This window comes from Lathamus discolor, chromosome 6 (assembly GCF_037157495.1).
Source record: "Lathamus discolor isolate bLatDis1 chromosome 6, bLatDis1.hap1, whole genome shotgun sequence".
In the NCBI taxonomy this organism is placed as follows: domain Eukaryota; kingdom Metazoa; phylum Chordata; class Aves; order Psittaciformes; family Psittacidae; genus Lathamus; species Lathamus discolor.
The window spans coordinates 62523624-62545911 of NC_088889.1; the positions used below are offsets into that span (position 1 = coordinate 62523624).

Here is a 22288-nt window from a genome sequence, read left to right on the forward strand (position 1 = left end):
AGAAATAGTATGATATTTTGATTCATAAATAGTATTTTAATAATGTAGCATACTACATTAAAATAACACGTTCACTTCCTAACATAATTACCTTCCTTTACATGAATAACAACGCACTGAGAAAGCTTAGTTTTAATTCATGTAGCTAAAAACCCCACTGATTTAAAACATTCAGTAAAACAAAATGAAAACATTTGAGATTTCATCAATAGTGATTCTGCTTTATGTTTTGAAAGGAAATCAAATTATGACTATGATTATTTTTATTCCTTTCCTCTCTTTGTTTCCCCTCAAAAATTGACAATGTCATTGAAGTCAAATTAAACATCTGTTTGTAAAATAAGCAGGAGTGCTCCTGACAGCTGCTGCTGCATGGCAAACACTCTACAGCTGCTGGGCTCTTAAATTAACAACAATTTTCATTTACAAACAGCAAACAGCAAGAAAATTATGGAGTCTGTTTATTTATTATATTTTTAATCATCCCACTACTTGAAATTTATGAAAATACAGACTCTACACTAAAGACTTGGCCAGAAAGAAATCAGAGTTTACTGATTTATTTCTCCACTTACTGGGAGCAATATTCAGACAACATCAGGTTTGAGTGCAAGATACTTCAGATATATTCCTTCCTTACATGTCTTAAATCTTTTTGCATTTCCTCTCTCATATATGTAAATAGGCACAATAACTCTTTGAGGATTTATCCTCCTTCAACACAAATTTTGTCAATAAGAAAATACCGAATAAAATATTTTCTTGATTTTTTTTTTTTTGCATAAATCTAAGATTTCTAAATACACAGACCCCAAATCTCAGATTTTGTCTTTTTTAAAAAAATGCTTACACATTAATTACATCAGAATTAGATGGCAGGATTTTTTGGGCAGCAATATTCATGTGTTCAAAACAAATGAATTTGCTTTTTCATGTGTTTAGAACCCAGGTGTAACTCACTGAAGAGTTTCAAGTTCAGTGTAGCTATACACATACATCAGTATTTTCATTAATAACATGAATAGAGAACAAGTGCCTGACTGCAGACAGTATCAAGCTGTAATTATATAACATTAAACACAAAGTCCTAGTTTTAGATAAGAGCTATTATTTGTACAAAGACAAAAATTGAAAAGCAAATGAGAGAAGCATTTGATATCAGGATGAAGGAAGTCTAGTAAAAGTTCTCACATGAAAAGCAGCAAACACTGCTGGAAGCACTTTCTCTAGGACCACATGGAGTCCTGTAAGGATTACAGTGCCTAGTTCTGGGCACCAAAATTCAAGGATATGGATCATATGGGGACAGTTCAGACAAGGCTGATGAGAACAATCAGATTTCTAGAAGGGGGGCTTGAAAAGAGGGTTACAGTACCTGAAAATAAGGGTCATCAGAGGAATCATTTTAGCAAAACAGTGCAGTAACAGGTAAGTACTGGCACCACTTTCTTATGGGGACTGCCAAGGCTCCATCTCTAAGAAGAAAGGAAGTGGACAGGGGCAACTGATTCATAGTACATCTTATTGTCATGCTGTCGTCAGACAGTAAAAGACCTGGGTATTTCACCAAATCTCTTCTGACATCATTTATCACGGCTTCCCTATTTATCTTCAACCTTTGGATTAGAAAGTAGATCTACATAATATAGGTATAGTAGCACCACACCTGACATACTACTTCATGTGATTTTTTTTCCAGGTGCACAATTTAAACACATAGTAGGTATTCTTAACAGTGGTGACAATCTAGAAGGACCAAGAAACTCGACATAGGTAATTTCTAAGAAACAAAAAAGAAAGTTTTAAGTATCCTATACATCTCTCTAAGTACTAGATATGAATACAGTTGACTTCTGATCAGCTCTGTGTTTGAGTCTATGTTGAATGTGAACTTGAATAATTAATCTCAGTTGCAGATTTCTCCAGAAAGTCTGGAGAAAATCAAACAATGATCAAAATGGGAACTGATATCAGTGTCTTGTCATGAAGCATGTTGTACTATTCTAATGCTGGCATTCCTACCCCACTGCTCATCAAAAGACACTTTTTTGTTTGTTTGTTTCTGTTAAAAGCTTGTTTTACAAAAAACAAGTATTTGTGCAAAACAGTAACCATATGGACCAATGAGAGTACTTGCACATTAATTCCAAATGTACCATGACACTGATTTTTCTAAATACGAAACTATTTTAGGCATTTTGAATGTACAGTGTGCAGCACTTAGAAATACTGTCTTCCACAATAAAGCCATAACTATATTCCCTCTACCACTAAGAGAAAAGACCATCATCCTCTCCTTACTTTTTTTCCAGATTGTTTTTCTACTGCTTCGTGCTCCTGAAAGAGTAAACCCTTCTTCCAGTAGCAAACCCATTAAGTTTCTTTGCAACACTATGCCCTTGCGAACAAAACAGCATATGAATGAATCTAGCTAGATTCTATAGGAACACTATATTAATTGTGCTGTAACAAAGATTATTTAGAACACCAACAAATTACAAGAAAATCCATTTACAATGTTCCAAATTCATTTGCTTCCATTGCGAAGTTACACAAACAATATTCTATCTGTGAGAAACTAGAAGTGAAACGGATCTTTGTTTTAAATGTAGATGTGTTTAGTCAGTAGATCCAAGGGACTGCTACTGTGTATAATTAAAATGCAAATATGCATTTCTACAACCTAATATTAGAGCTGCTATAAATATAGGTGTATAGGAATGCAGGTTATTCTTCTTTCATGATACAAGTAAACTCTCTGTGGATGTTTAGGCTAAAAAAATGAATACTTATGTCAATATTTACGTTTTTGTCACTTTTTTGCAAAAAAAATAAGAAAATAGCTGGATGAAGAAAACATTTAAATTATTTTTAAGGAATTAGAATAGTACAATACTAACTGTCATAGTTTAACACAATCTTTTCTATCTTGTCAGTGTTTTATAGAGTCACTGGACTCTATTTGCATTTGAGAAAACAGAGGCATTGAAAAATGAGTTGAGCTGTAATAACCCAGTGTGAAAAACAGGAATGGACCCAAATCTACCCACTTCCAATATATGCCCCTAGCCATTTAAAGCTGTGTTCATTTCTGTTACATCAGTTTCTAAAAGTGAAGAGCGGGGGAAAAATGACAGCATGTCAAAAGAATTGCATATGGAAACTGCACATTTTCTATATATCAAAGGTTGCATTTGTTCTAAGGAATGTTAGGATATATAGAAATATCTTAGATTGCTAACTTAATTGTGTAGAAAAGTGTCTATGTAAAATGTAGAGGAAGTGTCTATGTAAAATATTTAAGCTATGCACAAAGAAATATTAAGCTGTGCTGTTATTATCTCTATGAAAAATTAAGTTCAGAAGCAATTTAGTGCTGCTGTCGAATAGAGGTTAAGGTAACTGGAAGATACAGATTTGTATTTCTTTAAAGATTAGCACAGGAATTTTGATCACTTGCATGAAGAAGACATTAATTCCACTGGGAAAATCAATATAGCTACTTATGAGAACTGTTACCTTCTATTTTTCCGTAAACTGTATATAATTGTTACTTAAAGTTCTTGCTAGGCAAGGCAGAGAGATTATCCTCTGTGTCTCCTTGGCCATTATATTTAGTCATACTGGAAAGCTTTCAGTAAATGCTTTATAACTGTGCTCAACTACTCCAGTATTAGCACTCTAATAAACAGGCAGGTAAAACTGTTGACACATTTGACAATGTTTGACACATTGTTGACAATTGCTGAGGTGAGCAGCTCGAGAGAGGACGCCTTTAACACCGGAGCGGGGGAGAGATCAGCGTCCAGGAGCCTCAACTCAGAGCGGCCAGAGCTACCGAGGGAGCTTCGAGTCCTCGACAGGCCCTGCCCAGGAGCCGGCAGCTCCCCGGACGAGAGCCGCTGACTCACACGGGGCGGAGCCAGGAGCAGCTGCACCAACCCTGAGTGTGGTTAAAAACCTGCCCCAGGGAGCGCGGGCGAACAGGGTGGGTCGAGGCAGCTCTCGCGGCCAGGCGAGCGGGATGGTGAGCGCCCGTGGTATGGGCAGGGCCCGGCCTGGGAGCTCTGCTCTGGCTGCCCCGGCGGTGGCCAGCGTAGGCACCCGGACAGAGCCGATGAGAGGGGAGGCTGCAGTGCAGAGCTCGGAGTGTAGAGGGTGCCTGCACTGGGCTTGTGAGGGAAAGGTGCACGATGGGCAGGGCTGCACTCGATGTGCCCTGGTGGAGGCCCTCCTGCAGCAGGTGGCTGAGCTGCGGAATGCTATTAGTGGGCTGCAAGATGTCAGGGTAGCTGAGAGGAAGCAGGGCTGCTTGCTCCAGCCCCAAACTGTGCGGGGGCCTGAAGCTTCCCCTCCAGCTCATGAAGGAAAGGAGGCCACCAACCCGAGAAATTGGGAATTAGTGATAAAGAAAAATAACAAAAGAAGGAGGAAAAGGACCATTAAAAGCAAGGAGCTTCCTCCTAAATCTGTTGTTCCTGAGCAGAACCGCTTTGCTGTCCTGCAGGAGACTAATGAGGAAATGCATTTGCACCACAAACAGCCGGATTATGCACGGGTAAAGATCTCTACTGGCGCTACAAAAAAAAAGCGGCGGGTCGTAGTAATAGGGGACTCTACTTTGAAAGGGACGGAAGCACTCGTCTGTCGGCCTGACCCTGTCTCGAGGGAGGTGTGCTGCCTACCAGGGGCACGGATCAGGGATGTTACAGAGAAGCTGCCTGCTCTAGTTACTAAAGTTCCGCGGACTATTACCTGCTCCTGGTGATCCATGTGGATGCTAGGGATATAGGTAGTAGTAGACTGGGGACCATAAAGAAAGACTACAGAGCCCTGGGAGAGGTGGTTAGGGGCTCCGGTGCTCAGATAGTCTTTTCGTCAATTCTCCAGGACACAGGGGAGGACCAAGAAAAAGCTAGGAGGATTGGCCAGGTCAATAAATGGCTAAAAGGGTGGTGTCATAGTCAGGGGTTTGGGTGTCTTGAACATAAGACTGAAGTTAGTAGGCCAGATCTACTGGGGGCTGGTGGAGCTGCTCTGGTAAAGAAGGGGAAGAACAGTTTTGGTAGGAGGCTTGCCAGACTGGTCAAGGAGGCTTTAAACTAGATGTGTTGGGGGAGGGGGGCATCATTCCATCCCAACACACCCAGTCAGTTGCCAGCACCTATAATAAATGCTCGGAACAATGTAGATATATTCCAGCTGCTCCAGCCAACGAGCCGGCTTCAATTGGAGCTCGTCTCAGATGCCTCTATACAAATGCCCGTAGCATGAGGAACAAACAAGAGAAATTAGAGATGTGTACACATCTACGGGGGTATGATGTAACAGGCATCACAGAAACATGGTGGGATGGCTCCTATGACTGGAGTGTTGGAATGGAAGGTTACAGGCTCTTTAGAAAGGACAGGCCTGGCAGGCAGGAAGGGGGAGTTGCCCTTTCTGTTAGGGATAGGCTGGAGAGTATGGAACTCTGTCTGGGGGCAGGTGAGCAGTTTACAGAGAGTTTGTGGGTCAGGGTTAAAGGGAAAACAGCTGTGGGAGACATTACTGTGAGAATCTGTTACAGGCCACCTGATCAAGGAGAACCTGTGGATGAAGCACTCTACAGACAGATAGGAAGAGCCTCACGCTCGCAGGCCCTTGTTCTCATGGGGGATTTCAACCACCCTGACATCTGTTGGAACGATGGCACTGCACGGTACAAGCAATCCAGGAGGTTCCTTGGTTGTGTGGAAGACAACTTCCTTCTGCAAGTAATAGAGGAGCCGACAAGGAGAGGTGCCATGCTTGACCTTGTGCTCACCAACAGGGAAGGGCTTGTTGAGAATGTGGCACTCCAGGGCAGCCTTGGATGCAGTGATCACGAGATGGTCGAATTTGAGATCCCCAGGACAGTGAGAAGAGCGTGCAGCAAGCTCACTGCCCTGGACTTCAAAAGAGCAGACTTTGGCCTCTTCAGGAGCCTGCTTAGTAAGGTTCCATGGGTTATAGCCCTGGAGGGCAGGGGGGCCCAAGACTGTTGGTTGATATTCAAGGATCACCTGCTACAAGCTCAGGAGTGCTGCATCCCAACTAGAAGGAAGTGCAGCAGGAGGGCCAGGAGACCTCCTTGGATGGATAAGGAGCTGCTGAGGAAAATTCAAAGGAAAAAAGAGGCTTATAAAAAATGGAAGCAAGGACAGGCGGTCTGGGTAGAGTACAGGGATGTTGTCCAGGAAGCTAGGGACCAAGTTAGGAAGGCTAAGGCCCAGTTAGAATTAAACCTAGCCAGGGATGTTAAGGATAATAGGAAGGGATTCTACAAGTACGTAGCAAACAAAAAACAGATTAGGGACAAAATAGGCCCCCTGAGGAAGCTTTCGAGAGAACTGGCTACGCAGGATTTGGAGAAGGCTGAGGTTCTGAATGACTTCTTTGCCTCGGTCTTCACTGGCAAAGGCTCTGACTGCACCACCCAGGTCTTAGAAAGTAGGTGGAGGGACTGTGAGAATGAAGACCTTGGGCCCACTGTAGGAGAGGATTTGGTTCGAGACCATCTTCAAAATCTGAACACACACAAGTCCATGGGACCTGATGGAATCCATCCGTGGGTCCTGAAGGAGCTGGCGAATGAAGTTGCTAAGCCACTGGCCATCGTATTTGAAAAATCACAGCAGTCAGGTGAAGTTCCTGACGACTGGAAAAAGGGAAATATAACCCCCATTTTCAAGAAGGGGAAAATGGAAGACCCAGGGAATTACAGAGCAGTCAGTCTCACCTCTGTGCCTGGCAAAATCTTGGAGCACATTCTCCTGGACAGCATGCTAAGGCACATGAAAAACAACAAGGTGCTTGGTGACAGCCAGCATGGCTTCACTAAGGGGAAATCCTCCCTGACCAATTTGGTGGCCTTCTCTGATGGGGCTACAGAACTGATGGATAAGGGTAAAGCAGTTGACGTCATCTACCTGGACTTGTGCAAAGCGTTTGACCCTGTCCCACACAACATCCTTCTCACTAAATTGGAGAGATATCAATTTGATGGATGGACCACTCAGTGGATAACGAACTGGCTGGATGGCTGCACACAAAGAGTTGTGGTCAATGGCTCAATGTCCGGCTGGAGACCAGTAACTAGTGGTGTCCCTCAGGGATCAGTGTTGGGACCGGTCTTGTTTAACATCTTCGGCACTGACGTGGACAGTGGGATTGAGTGCGTCCTCAGCAAGTTTGCCGATGACACCAAGCTGTGTGGTCCGGTTGATATGCTGGAGGGAAGGGATGCCATCCAGAGGGACCTTGACACGCTTGTGAGGTGGGCTGATGCCAACCTTATGAAGTTCAACCACGACAAGTGCAAGGTCCTACACCTGCGTCGGAGCTATCCTAGGCACAGCTACAGACTGGGCAAAGAAGAGATTCAGAGCGGCCCTGCAGAGAAGGACTTGGGGGTGCTGGTCGATGAGAAAATGAACATGAGCCGGCAGTGTGCACTCACAGCCCAGAAAGCCAACCGTATCCTGGGCTGCATCAAAAGGAGCGTGACCAACAGATCGAAGGAGGTGACCCTGCCCCTCTACTCTGCTCTTGTGAGACCTCACTTGGAGTACTGTGTGCAGTTCTGGTGTCCTCAACATAAAAAGGAGATGGAACTGTTGGAACAAGTCCAGAGGAGGGCCGCAAGGATGATCAGGGGACTAGAGCACCTCCCGTATGAAGACAGGCTGAGGAAGTTGGGGCTGTTCAGCCTGGAGAAGCCTGTGTGGGGACCTAATAGCAGCCTTCCACTACCTGAAGGGGGCCTATAGGGATGCTGGGGAGGGACTCTTTGTCAGGGACTGTAGTGACAGTACAAGGGGTAATGGGTTAAAACTTAAACAGGGGAAGTTTAAATTGGATATAAGGAGGAAATTCTTTCCTGTTAGGGTGGTGAGACACTGGAATCAGTTGCCCAGGGAGGTTGTGAGTGCTCCATCCCTGGCGGTGTTCAAGGCCAGGTTGGATGAAGCCTTGTGTGGGATGGTTTAGTGTGAGGTGTCCCCGCCCATGGCAGGGGGGTTGGAACTAGATGATCTTGAGGTCCTTTCCAACCCTAACTATTCTATGATATCTGGACAGTTGCACAGTAAGATTGAAAGGATAATTGGAGAAGATGAATAACAGACTCAATATCCAACTCAAACAAGCAGCATTTTTTGTTGTTTGCTTTTATACTTTGAATATTTGTAGAATCATAAAATAGTTAGGGTTGGTACAATAAAGTTGTTCTCATAGCCATGGTAGCTTCGCTACAATAAGACAACTACCTAAAAGATTTTGCCAATACATACCTGATCTACTAAATAGATCATAGTTTTTATATTAAAATTCCTCTACTCTCTGACTACATACAAGCCAACTCAGATGTAATTAAAATCATGGAGTTTGTTACATATGCAGAAAAACAAGGTTTCACAATTTTTCTCAAAAATAGAAAACATTTCCCTGGAGATGGCTCAGAAAATATTTCTAGAAACCTTCAGTAGAGACATTAAAATAAATGCAATGATTTCAGGTTTCAATTTGTTGGCTGTTTAATTATATGTATAGCAGAAAGAAGGAACTTGTCAGCAAGAACTTTTGTTACATTTACCATACAAGTCACATCCATTGCCTGAAAACTCAGTTATTCCAGGAGCCAATCAGAGGACTGTGGTTTCTTTTCCAAATGGTAAATTGAATACAACTTATCTGCATGTGGTCATCATTCCCTACATTAACAATCTCAGACTCAGCAAAAATCACCAAATGCTAAAGGAGAAAAAGATAATTATGATCTAGCAATACCAGACTCCATGAGATCTGCACCAGCTGACAGATAGAATCAATTTGGATATTAACAAGATTCTCCCTACCACGAAATTTTAATATGTGACAACTAAGACAATTTACAACATTTTCTTCACTCTTGTATTATACTGTGGAATTCTAATATATATTTTATATGTATATGTGCATATACATATATATATGTGTATGTATATATGTATGTATAATTCTAGTACTTCAGAAAACTATTTGTTCTGCGTTTTCCATCAATTACAGGGGTCAGACCTCTGCCTGCCTGCTCAGAGACACCTTATCTGGAGGAATCCAACTAATCAGTCCAACCTAGGAATATGGGGCTAGATGTGGCCTAAAAGAGGTGATTCTCCATCACTGCTGAGAAACTTTTAATGACTACTTATAGATGTTAGAAAGCAAATGCTTTCTGAAGTGCCCAGAAATCTAGTAAATGGGCTTTAGAACAGAAATTTTAATCAGAAAATGAAGGCGATGATCTGATCCTCCCATATTATTACATGGCACCTTAGCATCCAATCAATCATAAGAAACAAGGGAAAGCAAGTAAGGATAAGAAGACGTTGAATTCTGAACATGCATGCAAGTAGACTGCGCACAGTGTAACAGTTCAGAATGGTCCAGATACATACATTTAACCACAGAAGCAAGAAAAATATTGTTGTAAGCACTTTCCCGCTCATGCTGATAGCTTTGGGTAACTTCTGAAGCTAGCACAGCTCCTGAGGCAGCCAAATGAGTACTTATTGCTACATAAGACCCAAGAACATTCTGTTGATTTATCTTCTTATAATAGCTTTGTTCCACATAGCAAAACTTCCCATTCAGGTACCTAGTACTGTGATGATTTTCACTATGCTGACACCTGATGACACATTCCATTTTCATTAGGTCATTCTAAAAATCAAGGTGTTTGAAATTGTCTTGCAGTGTCTGGAGCCATCCCGAAAGTGATATGCTGTTTCTCCGGCTCATACACCTGCAGAAATAATTTCAAGAGCTGGTATGGTGGAGTTGGTGCACCTTCCTATAACTGGATTTAGCTGCACAGTGTTCCTAGCATACATCAGGCAAGTGAAAAGACAGCTTAAAGCCAGAGGATCTCCTAAGCAGTGTGTGAAATCTAAGCAGTCTTGTGTCTTCAGTGAGACTCAAGCACAGCCTTTGGAAAAACAGAGCCTTGGCTACTGTTTGCATCCTGGAAGTACATTCAGCACAGTGGCAGTTTAGTAAAGAGCTTGGAAGATCCAAACCAGTAGGCTACTTCACTGTCATCACACAGTGGGAATGAGGAGAATGGATTAATTGTTCCTGACTAAGCAATTATGAATTAACATTCAATGTTGCACGATTTCCCTCTTCCTCCCCTCTCATTTCTAAGCTTTCGCACATTAAGCGATGTTTTGGAAAGCAAAGTAGTGATCATATTGTCCTAAACATTGTAGTTTTCAGTCCCCCAGGAAGCTAGCATTATACACACATGCTAGTGCCAAAAGATTTAGCATCCCTTACTGAACCTAGAACTGCAGATTACCGTTTCTGTGTTACATTATGCTTGTCACAACCAAACTGATCACTAAGCTGCAGTAAAAAAAAATTTCCTGGAAGCCTCTATACTTAATTGTCCCATTATAAACCTAAAAAAATCCCCCAATATTTAGCACTACAACCATAATAAGTTTTATGGATAGCTGTGTTTTACTTGTGACTATGTTTAACTTTTCTATATATTGAAGTCAATTGTGCAAAGGAAAAAGTATATCCTTCCGATTCAGAACGGTCTCCAATATGCTGCCATTCTGTTTTGGAAATTCTAAAAAAAAAAAAAAAAATATCGGACAGTTTCCAAGGACAGAAACAGATATGTATTGATAATAAAAAGCTACATACACTCCATCACACACAGAAAATAGAAAAATACAGATGGCTTTTGTTTCTTCTAAAGGTCAAGGTTTCGGGATTTTACCATTATGAGTTTGGACTTAACTATTTAAAATAATAACTGCTTTTAGACCTTCATTTTTATCATATTATGAAAGCCTTCACAAATGACAGAATAATTTTGATCACTGCCTCCAACATGTCTATGCTCTTCCATGGGAGCTGACCATAAAGAAAGGTTATAGAGTGCTGACTGTAAATTCTAATCTGGATGTGGTCAAAGCTTTACATACAAAAGAAAAAATGCAACGTTAATGCCAAAACCACAGTGATTGCTATGTATGATGCCACAGAGGACTGCACCACAACACAAACAAAACACCATGTTATGATGTCAGTGTCTGGCATCAGCAACTTGTACTATCAGTGACTGTTTAATTCTTTCTCTGGCTGTCCTCGGGAACTGGCCAGTCACCCTTGGAGCTCAATAAAACCACTGGGAGCAAGCTTGCATTTTTCACATAACTAGCAAAAGAAGGAAGCGAAGCACAGGGTAAGGGGAGAGCAAGTCATGGACCAATTTTGCTGGTGGCAATTTTGCAGCCTGCTCAGAAATCAGCTGCAATTTTAATAACACATTTTCCTGAATTGCACTGAACTATCTTCATTGCAACCTTTACGCTAGCATCTCCTTAAAAACCTGGAATTTTTTATGTCTCTGAAGGTGCCCCCAGTATGGATAAGACTCTCTGAAATCCTTTGGTCTACTGCAGGGCACATCTTGGCAGTTGTAAAGGCTAATCTCAGACACATTCAAAGCAAACAAAGAAATCCCAATTGTCCATGCATGCTTGACCAACCTGTCCTATTAAACATGACAAACAAAATCTTAAGAGGTAGGACAATGTTTCTCTGGCAGTTTCCTCTGACATTTTTCATAGCAAGAAGTGCCTTAAGGTGTCTACAGAAAAATGAGCAGCCCTAAAGCAAAGTGCACCTACATAATGTTGCTTCTGTCTGTTGCTTAAAAAGCATAGATGCACATGCTTTAAAATAGCCTATAGAAATAATAGAAAAATATCAGATCACCAGCTCAAAAATCAAAGCATTCACCCTGAAACAAGTAGATCAGTTTTTACTGATAAAGGTCAATTTAGAAAATCCCAGCTCTACAGAAAGTCCCTGTTAATCATCTGAATTAAGATCATGTGTTTTACCCAAATCTCAAATGAAGTAGTGCAAATTTGACCTTTAAGATTCAGAATTTTCAGGTTTTCACATGAAATAAATGACTGAGAGCCTACCCAGTTCAATTAGGGTTGCCAATTCAATAGTTATTGAAGGCATAGAGTAACTTTGATTACTCGGGCTTTAAGTTGCTAATATTTCACTGTGCAAGTAGTACTACCCTTGACACAATGTGTCAAAGAAGAAAAAAAACATGTAAGAACACCAGCAGTTCCTAATCTAAAAATATTAGGTTCATTATTAACTAAATTTTACTTTAATGGTTAGTTTAATATGCCTTAAAATACTCACTTCAGAATTACACAGCCTGTACCAGCAGGAGGAGCCGTCCAAAACACTTGAATGCGTGTCCTCCTCCTAGGTGTGCTCTCAGTAACAGCAACCGGACAATTACTCATGAACTGTGTTTCTTCTTCATCTATGATCTAAGGAAACAGAAGAAGATGAAAAGATAAGGATGTAGATAGCCAATGTCACTTAAATGTGCTTTGTGAGTTCATGTTTTCCCTTCAGTGGGGTTATTTATAATTCTTTGCTTAGCTCAGCACTACTTTGGTAAATTTATTTATAACATGCAGATCATTCAGTGAAATGAAAATGAAAAACCCACAAAACTAAGACAGAAGAATAATTCAGTTCCATGTGAACAGAAGTTAGTCCTTTCTGAGAGAGGCTACAAATAATTTCTTTCTGTAGATCCTGATTACTGGAGCTTCCTGTAAATGTTAATGAACTAAAAATAATTAAAATGCATAAGTTAACTGGTTTTTTGTTTTTTTTTTATATCATGGCAACTGGTTAGGACAGATGGAACATGCTTCTAACATGTTCCATCTGTCCATGGGTGGACATCCATGTAAATATTTGCTTAAACAGTATTATTCTTAATGTACCAAAAGAATCTTCAGGTCAAAAGAGGTAATGTGAATCATAACAATCTATAATTCAGAGACCATTATTTAGTTCAATCAACAGAGCTTTTTGCTTTTTTTTTGGTTGATTGATGTTTAACAGAAAGGTTTAAGTGGCATAAGTCAACACAAAACCAGAGAGGCAGATTTGGAAGTGGTAGTGTTCTAAGGATTTTACTCAAAGGTGTCTGTAACAAAATAGCTTTCTCACTACATATGCTCTTCAGGGGTTGTAATTTAAACCTTCTGTTCATCACAACTCAAAGAAAATTCATCTGAAGCTGCCAAGTTTGATTTGGAAACAGGTGATTCTGTGATATTGCAAATTTCTCCTCAGAATTACTTGGTGGTCCACTTTCATTCAATGAAGCCATAATTCACACTGCACTGGGTCAAGATTCAGGCAATGAATTACAAACCTTACCATTTGAGGAAAGAAGCTGTATATATTGATGTACAAGAGAACTCTGAAGGAGCTTTTTTACAATTCTGATTGTAACAGCACAGACACTTTTACCAGACTACAGTTGAAAAATAAAAATCTTCTGGCAGTAACATAACTTTAAAAAAGTATTTGGAAAAAAAAAAAAAAAACAAAACAGAACTTAAACAAACTAGCCAAAACACCCAAAAACCCCCAAAACAAACACAAAAAAAAAAAAAAGGAAAAAAACCCAAACCAAAACAAAACACAACAAAATACTACTTACATTCCAAAAAAGTGGCAATCTCTATAGTTTGACCAGATCTGCTTTAGTGAGCAAGCAGCCAGTTTGCCTCACCCAATGATACTTCCAACATTCCCAAACATTTTTGGCTGAGCCCCCAGACCTATCCAGTTTTCCATGGCAGAATGAAGGGGCACTGCCCTAAAGGAATGCTGAAAAACTATTTAGCTGGTCAATAGGGTAACAGTTAAAGGGTTTTAAATCTAAAGCTGCTAATATGTTCAACTCTTTAAACGCTTCGCAGAATCTGTGTAACTAAACACAATGTGTACAGCTACATCTACTTTGCTAGATTTTAACTAACATTGAAGCATGCGATCTACTGTAGGCTTAAAGTGACACTGCTCATTTTATACTTCCACTTGATACAATTTAATGAACTTGAGCATCAAAAAATCCCTGCTGTACAGTTCTGTCTTAGCCATGAACTGTATTCATTCTGTCTGCCGTATTTATGTAACAATAAAATAAAGATCTAAAACTTTTCACTTACCCCTCAGAAAGGTTGTCTCGATTACTTGGGACCATGTCAATTGACCTTTTATCCATATTTCACAGGAATTCATTCTCAATCAAAACCCAGATTTGGTGGAAGCTTTTAGTGAAGAATGTGTGATTTTTATATCATCTCATAACAAAATAAAATTCTATTGTATGTTATAGAAAAGCAAGATAATTCCCTTGAAAGGGCTCTTAGGAGGTTATCTCAAAGTTCTTAAAAAAGGCGTTCTAGAAAAGCGGAAAATTTGCATATCACTGTACAAGTTACACTAGCCCCATATTCTCTTGTCAGATGCAAACTGCTGCTGTAGCATCGTAACTCACATTAGCTAAAATATTTTAAAACATATTCAATTCAGGTAAAGAAAGATTGAGTAATTATAGGTAAGTATAAATATTTTACAACTGACCAGGTAAAAGTCATTCAGCAATGACCAATGAGCCTTTCACATATGCTGGCATTTGCAAATTTAGTTTAGCTCTTCTGTCACATACTTCATCTGTGAGCATTTCTTGAGAAGCCCAACTGAAATGAACCCGTGTTCTCGAAGTACAGAGTTCTATTTTCAGTCAACAAGAACTTGACTGTTTTCATATCCCTAAATACCATTCCTCCACCAGTCATCACTGTAGACTCACCTGTGATGTATTTGCATGTTAAGTCAATTTTTGTCTCATTCAAGGTAAATTGAATCCATTCTAGGTGAATGAGTCCTGCTTTTTCCCCCAGTAATAAATGCAATCACAAGGAACACCAAAATCAAATCCAATAACTTATACTTGAGGAAGGAGTTGTGAGCAACTGTGAGTCATTATTCTAAGTCAAATTTCTGGCTACTGCAAAACCTGAACTTGAAATATTTGTTTGAATTCTAGATAGTCATTAGGTGGGAGTACATCCATGCCCTTTTCCAGTAGCAACAAACACATAGAAATGTAGATGTATTTTGCACTTCTATAATCTACCCAATTCCTGCAACTGAGCTAGTTCTGAATTTTCTCAAGGAATACAGATGCCTATGATGAAGTAATTTAAAAGTTTTGCCTGCATTTTAGAACACGATCCTAGAAGAACAGGAAGTGGTTGAACCTCAAGGTTACATTACAATTTCCTGCATCAGGAACAATCAGAGCAAGAAGACCTAGGCAATCAGTGTCTACTGGGAAAACCTGACCATAAAAGGACAAGATCCTCCAAAAAAAAAGAGCTCTGAAGAACAATTAGCCAGAACACATCCTAATAAAGACTCCTACTGTTGACAGAATATAGTAAAGAACTCCTAAGTAGATGGAAAGGCACAAATGCCAATTAACTTGGGAGGATTAAAGAAAAAAAATAGATAAGAAATTTTATAAAAAACAGGAGAATGATGCAGATTCTAGGACTCCAGATAAACATAAACCAAACTCAAAATATACTTTTTTTAAATTATGGGTTTTTTTCCATATCCATGGAGATTTGATTCTTTATAAAAAGTTCTTAGGGGTGATACAGAACGGGTTCACTACTTATACAAGAAGATTCCAAATAACACACTGTTTTAGGACGGTAGATGATACCGCTTCACTCACACATATCACAGGAGAAAGCGTTAGTATCCTGGCCAACTTGAGGTGATATCTCTGAAAATAATACAGTCCTGATTTTCCTTCTAGAATCAAGTCAGACCACATAAGCGTGAAGGAAAGAATTGGCAGGAAAAAGACATTCAGATTAAAATGTAGCATTTTCAAAATTGCAGCTTCTAAAACCCCAGGTTATCTGTAATGGGAAGCCTCACATTTTCTGTAATGGGCCAGCAAATTAACTACATAATGGACAAAATTCCTAAAAGCTAAAAGAAACCTTGGCCAAAGAATCTGAGGTCTCAGAAGGGTGGACTCTCTATGTGATTAATTCCTTCAAATCCACAAATGCAATGACATTATTTTAACTTTCTATTTAGTTTTTAGTGTGCTTTGGTGTGAGTTTTTCCCATTATGAATGTAATATTATTAGACCAATTTATTCCCTTAGGGAAACTAGTTTAAATCCCGAACAAAACACTTAGATTTGAACAAGTGTTATAGAATCTAGCTGAACTTGGGTAAATCTACAAGCATGGAAAGAAGGTCAGCAAAAGGCAGCATCTACCAGTTCCAGGCTCAGCTTTGCATTCCTTGCTTATTCCAAACACTGACGAGGTTGAAGACAAGTTTTTGGTATTCCTGAAAAGCAGGACTGGAAAACTGCTTAGTAGTTAAACTGATGAATGACTGGTTTTCGTTTCCCAGAATTGGAACATTTCATGCTGAGTGATAGAGCTTGCTATCTGTTTCTGATTTCTATAAAAATGGTAGTCAGATAAATGACACCAAGCAGGTGTCCTCTCTATTGTTACATTTCTATCAGTATTTTAAAAAGTCAGAATGCTATGCACCACAAAGAAGGGAATTAATAAAAAGTACAAAAGGAAATGAAGTTATATAAATCCTCTACTGGCTTGCGTCCACTTCCTCAGTTTAAACCGCTGGCTGGGATCTGCAGCACCATTTCTTGTTCTGTGGACACATCATCACTTTCCACCCACTGAAACAGCTGTGTTCTACTGGAACAACTGAGTTAAAGACAAAACAAAACAAAAACAAAACATTCAAAGTTCACCAGATAAGCATCTCTGTAGGCAGTGCTCTTCTTTGGAAGAGCTAATATGGAACCTGACTTCTAGAATGTTGCAAAAGTATCATCTCCTTGAGGAAACTTTATCATTATAAAAAAGAACATTGGCTCTAACATAATGGTAATAATATTTGTCCTTTAGAGATTAAATTAGAACAAAGATTAATATGGAATGGAAACCTCATGATGTAAAAAGTCAGTTTAAAAAAACCTGCCTCAAATATACGCTTCTTGTAACCAATTTCTTTGACTAAAGGACACAGTATTTTCTTCAGAGTCTGTGCTTAGAATCAGCAGAATCACAGAACTGATATAAATCATCTTCCAGGAATTAAAAGCAAACAAAAAAACAAAACCCAAATATTTGTCTGTGAGATGCTCTGAAGTATTTGAATACGTCTGCCCAACTACCTTCTCTTGTTTAATACAATCAGTTCAAATAGTGTGTTCATTGAAAAGCAAGCTGTGCTGGATGATCAAAAGGAAAAAATGCAGGAATCCTGTATGAGACTCTTATGCATTAACACATCCCAAAAATATTTGCTCTCAAGAATCTTGTAGTCACACTGTACTGTAGGTTGCTGTTCAGCCTAACAAACCTGAGAGTTACATTACACCTATTGTAGGGCAGGCAGGAGGGTCTATTCTGAGGTGCAATTCAAACAAACAGGAAGAAAGAAGTTCAAAGTGAGGGGAACTTGAAGTGAATTACAGACGAAGCACCACACTGTCAGCTTTTACACTAAACAGCCTTTCCTGCCCAAGAGACTGTCTATGGATGGCTTAAATCACAGCAATTTCTTCTTAATTCAACATATAGAAAAAGAGAAGATGTATATTGATAAAGAGAGAAAGCAATAACTTGACAGAATTTAGTAAACCTAAGATGTTATACTATACTTTTTTTCTTGAATTTGAATCATTCTTGGTTAACTTAATGTTGCAACATGTTGAATTATAAAGGCATATACTTGTAAATTGAAAATTATCAATTTAGTAAAAGCTGTCCCTGAGATGAATAAACACAGACCATTGTGCTTTGAGACTACTTTCATCCAAGTACTCAGTGACTGTGGATTAAAGGTCACAAGTTTAATTTTTGTTTCCTACAAATTTTTCTTCTAAGTGCAACATTAACATTGCTATGAAAACAGTCGGGTAAATTGATTCAAGATACTTTGGGTGACATTTGGTACAAAAGCAACGAGTCCCTCCGTGCTTTGCATGACAAATGGCTTACCTTTATTCTTCATGTTTTGTGTTCAGTCTACACAGCTCCTTTTGCAGCATTTGAAATGCGGTATGAGGGTTCTGGGCAAGACTGAAAATTTTAGTTTCAAAGAAAAAGAACTTCTGGCTTGATGTATAATTTAATCAAGTTAGACTTAAATCTAGAGCAAACTTACTGAGGTCAGACTATGCTCAACTATTCAAACACATTAACTTGCAGGGGTTTTTTCATTCCCTTCAGGCAGGAGCTAACAGACTGAACTTGCTTGTCAATGAAATCAAGATTCTTTTATGATCTAAATACCACTTACATTTGGAAGCATGAAACAAGCAGGTGAAAAAAGGGCAAATTTTATGAACACTTAGTCAAATGAAAATGGGACGTACTAGTTTCAAAACTCTGTTCCCAGCATTAGGAAGCAGAACTGCACTATTGCAACCCTAAGACAGAAAAACAACCAGTGAGGATGATGTGGACACAGAGCAAGGCTATACTATGGTGATCCTTGGCTGGTCCCCTGGGAACAGAGTCAGCTTCAATCACAGCAGTGCTCTAGCTGCAGTTCCCTTCACCTGAGCCAAGGACAGCCCAAAGCAGCAGCTGCAGAAAATCAAATCCAATATAAATTAAAAAAAAAAAATACAAAATAAAAAATTGAGAATGACCGCTTAGGCTTATCACTGGCTCACATGGATTTCTCTTTTCTCTCCTCCTTGTATTTGGAAGATCAGAGTGTAAATGGTCCTTCCAAGATTACAGAACCAACACACTCATTTCAAATACTACTATAACCGCAATAAACTTCAACAAAGATATACACAAGATTCTTTATGTAATACTTTTGCAGAGGGATTATTTATACTCAGTGTTATCTTGTCAAACTACTTCAGTATTATTTATTTTGCAAAAAAGTAAGAAGTATTTCAGCCTGATAAGAAATTTTCACAGGGGAGAAAAAAAAAAAGAAAACAAAACTTTGGATAGGTGGTACCTCAAGTGCTTTCAGCCCCAGAGAAACAGTGCTTGCTGAAGAGGGTGTTATACAAAAATCAGCTTCACAATCAAGAATTTTCAGATAACAACCACTTGAAAGCAGTAAAAACTTAAGGATTTTTATATTTCTGGTGCAAGTTACTACAGTTAGGACCTATCATATAAGCTTATAATACAAATTTCTTTGGAAAGAGAAAAAAACTGTTGCCATCTCTCACAAATATATTTGCTGCAGTATATCTACCTCATATTTAAGAGCCTATTTTAATCAGATTTTCTAGATGGATAAAGGCATTGGAAGATTGTGTAAGGAAATAAGTGTTTTCACAACCTTATAAAAGGAAGTGATATAAAATAAAGCAATGTGGATACAACACTGGACTGGAAGTGAAATGTGACTTTTATTGCTAGGCAACCTTTCTCAAATCACTTTAGTGTTGTCTGTTTCTCAGTTGTGAAGTGGGAATATAGACATTGACCTCCTTTTTCAAAACAATGTACTAAATGTTCTATTAAAACTTATTTATTATTATCCTTAACAGCTCATTGTATTTCAGATTGGTCTCAGACTTCATAAACAGGAGCTCTTCAAGAAAAGATTAAATATGAGAAGCCCAGATCATCGGCCTGCTCCGTGATTTCCATCTAATTTGAGCTATTGGCAAAGTGGCTTATTGAATCAACTCGGAATTCAAGTCAGGGATACCCGTGGAAGTCAGAAAGATAGGGTGTCCCCCTGTGTACTAACCCTTTGTCTCACTTTTGTAAAAAGAGTAGCCAAATTCTGTCAAAGGTCGCCCAGTCTGGTGCACTGAAGCTCACAGATCCCAGGAAGTAGAACAAAACCAAGTCTGGCAGAGCTCCAGCTTGCCAATGGCATCTTTTACATGAGAGCACTTTTCAACACATCAAGGGGTTGTAGCAAAATTAATCTAAAATGGAAATTTAAATATTGCTGAAAAATAAGAACCTTGCTTTGCAAAAAAAAAAAAAAAAAAAAGTTTATATTTTAATTTGGCTGCATACTGGGATTAGAAGACAAATCTTACTTACTTATTTGTCTTGTAAAAGCTGAAAGACTTATCTAGTAGAGCCTGCTCTAGGACCAACATAAAAGGCTCTCCTTCAGCTATGGAAGACTCAGGTTCATCCATGCATTCTGAATCGGGCAGTTCACTCTCAGTGTGAGCTTCTAGAGTGAGTAACCTTTGGCCAGTCTCTTTTCTGATCCATTCTACCTCACATGTATACTCAACTGAGCCAAGGGCAAAAACTGACTTGACAGTCAGGGAATGTGTCTTCAAATCTCTGCTCTGTTTATTTTGATGACTTCCCTCACAAGTCTCTTCCCTGCTGACCCAGTGAAGTATTTTACTGGTTTTATAATGCAGAGGGATTGAAAAGGAAGAGATTGAGAGAAATTGATCTGGAAATTGACTGAAATTGCTGTGTGGAGGATCACTCTTCAGGGCTGCAAAACTCCTTGATGCAATCCCTGTTCTAACAACTCAAGACACTTGAACCTTCTCTCCATCCAGATTGAAAGCCTTTTAGCACATGTGGGCCACCTAACTGAAAATTATGTCTGGAAGAAAGTTTTAGCCAACAAAAATACAATTTGAAAATTTATGTATTTCATTAGAAGGGTTAACATACTGGTGTTTCCTTCTGAAGAGACAAGACATCAAAAAGTTTCCACAAAATATTGATAATCTCTTCTAGCATTGCTCTCAGGGCTGAGATCACATCAGTTCCAAGAATGCTACCTTAGCACTTTTCAAAATGTTCAGTTGGAAACAAACAACAAAGCTCATTCTGCATTTATTTCTGACCCTCACAAACAAATGCCCTGTCTGAAAAGGGGCAGAACACATTTCCAAACTTCCTCCCCAGCCACGGCATCATGTTTGAATTTTAACCAGGACTCATCAATAGTCACATATAACACGTCTCCATCAAGAATTTATGTTTAAGTCAGCATGAGCACTTTGGCCTTGTTACTGCAACTTTTATATATATATATATATATATATATACACACACATATGTATATACATACACACATGGTGCTGCATCCGGCAGCACCAAAAATTCAAAATAACTTTAGTGAATAAGATTAATGCCTGGGTGATACAGGAGGCCACTTATGCATGCATCTAAAGGAAACTAACAATGCATTACAAAATATTTTTTCTCTCACATTTTCTAAATCCCTATGGTAAAGGATTCATTCAGATTCTTTATGTTTCAGCGCAAGACAAAGACTTATAAATACGCACCTAAACCAACTTGCAGGCCTTAGGCTAAGCATGTAGTTTAAGGTCATTAGAAAGCAGAGGAAGAGTGCTTAGACCCTTGCAGGACTGACTCTAGGACATATCCGAAATACATTTATAGACATGCTTGAGAAAAGTCAAAGCAATGTCTGATTGTTGTGAGCATATTTTTCACAAAAAAAATCGGCTTTTACAGTTTTGCTATATGCAAAGGAAAAGCTTGTCAGCACATTCTTAATTCGTCAGAACTATATGAAACTTTTTGTACTGGTACTAGGGTTTTTCTAAGTAACTGCAGGAACTGTCTGGAACTGCCTTTACGTGAGTGAGCCCGTATGTCTTTGCTTCTGTCAATGCACACAGTTCTTTGCACAAAAATACCATTTAGAAATGCTTGACAGGATGTGCCTTCACTGCAACTAACAGATAACTTTATTAGTAAGGATCTCTAGCCACCATTCAAGTCCAGTCAAGGACATACTTTAAATTCAGTGGTCTAGAACTTCTGTTCACCATAAACATGAGCTTTAAGCAATCAAGCAGTTGAGTAATGTAAATAACAAAACCCCCTCACATTCTGATGTTCATAATGAAACAATACTTGAGACAAAAAGTAGGATCTAGTCCTAAATCAACCACTCGTACCATCAGTTCCAGAAAGATTATCTATGCAATCAATAATATCTGACTTTCATATCAGAACAAACCACATGGACGGGGTGAGAGTCATTTACAAATCACTGCATGTCAGTTTAGTAAAGTTGGTGTTAAATCAGACTGCTGAGGTATAGCTCTTCCCTTTGAAATTAATGATGTGATTATCTTTTGATAAGAATATCATTCTTCGTGTACTGTTGTCACAATTGTATACTGCTTATACCTTCAGCACCATAATGAGCAATACACAAGTAACGTGAGTGCCAGAGAAATATTTGCTGTGGGCTCACACAGCAGACATGGACCTTATCTTCTGCTCACACACACACTTTTCATTTACATTTCTGTGGCAAGGAACTCTAGGTTCATTGTCAATTCCA

General features: G+C 39.1%; 1 protein-coding gene across 1 annotated transcript in view; it reads right to left on the minus strand.

Annotated features, from left to right (window-relative positions):
* Positions 1-22288, minus strand: part of SPON1 (spondin 1) — a 195563-nt gene that overhangs the window by 141963 nt on the left and 31312 nt on the right. The window contains exon 3 of the mRNA XM_065683197.1: positions 12244-12377. Coding sequence (XP_065539269.1) covers positions 12244-12377 — 134 coding nt within the window. The remainder of the gene's footprint in view (positions 1-12243; positions 12378-22288) is intronic.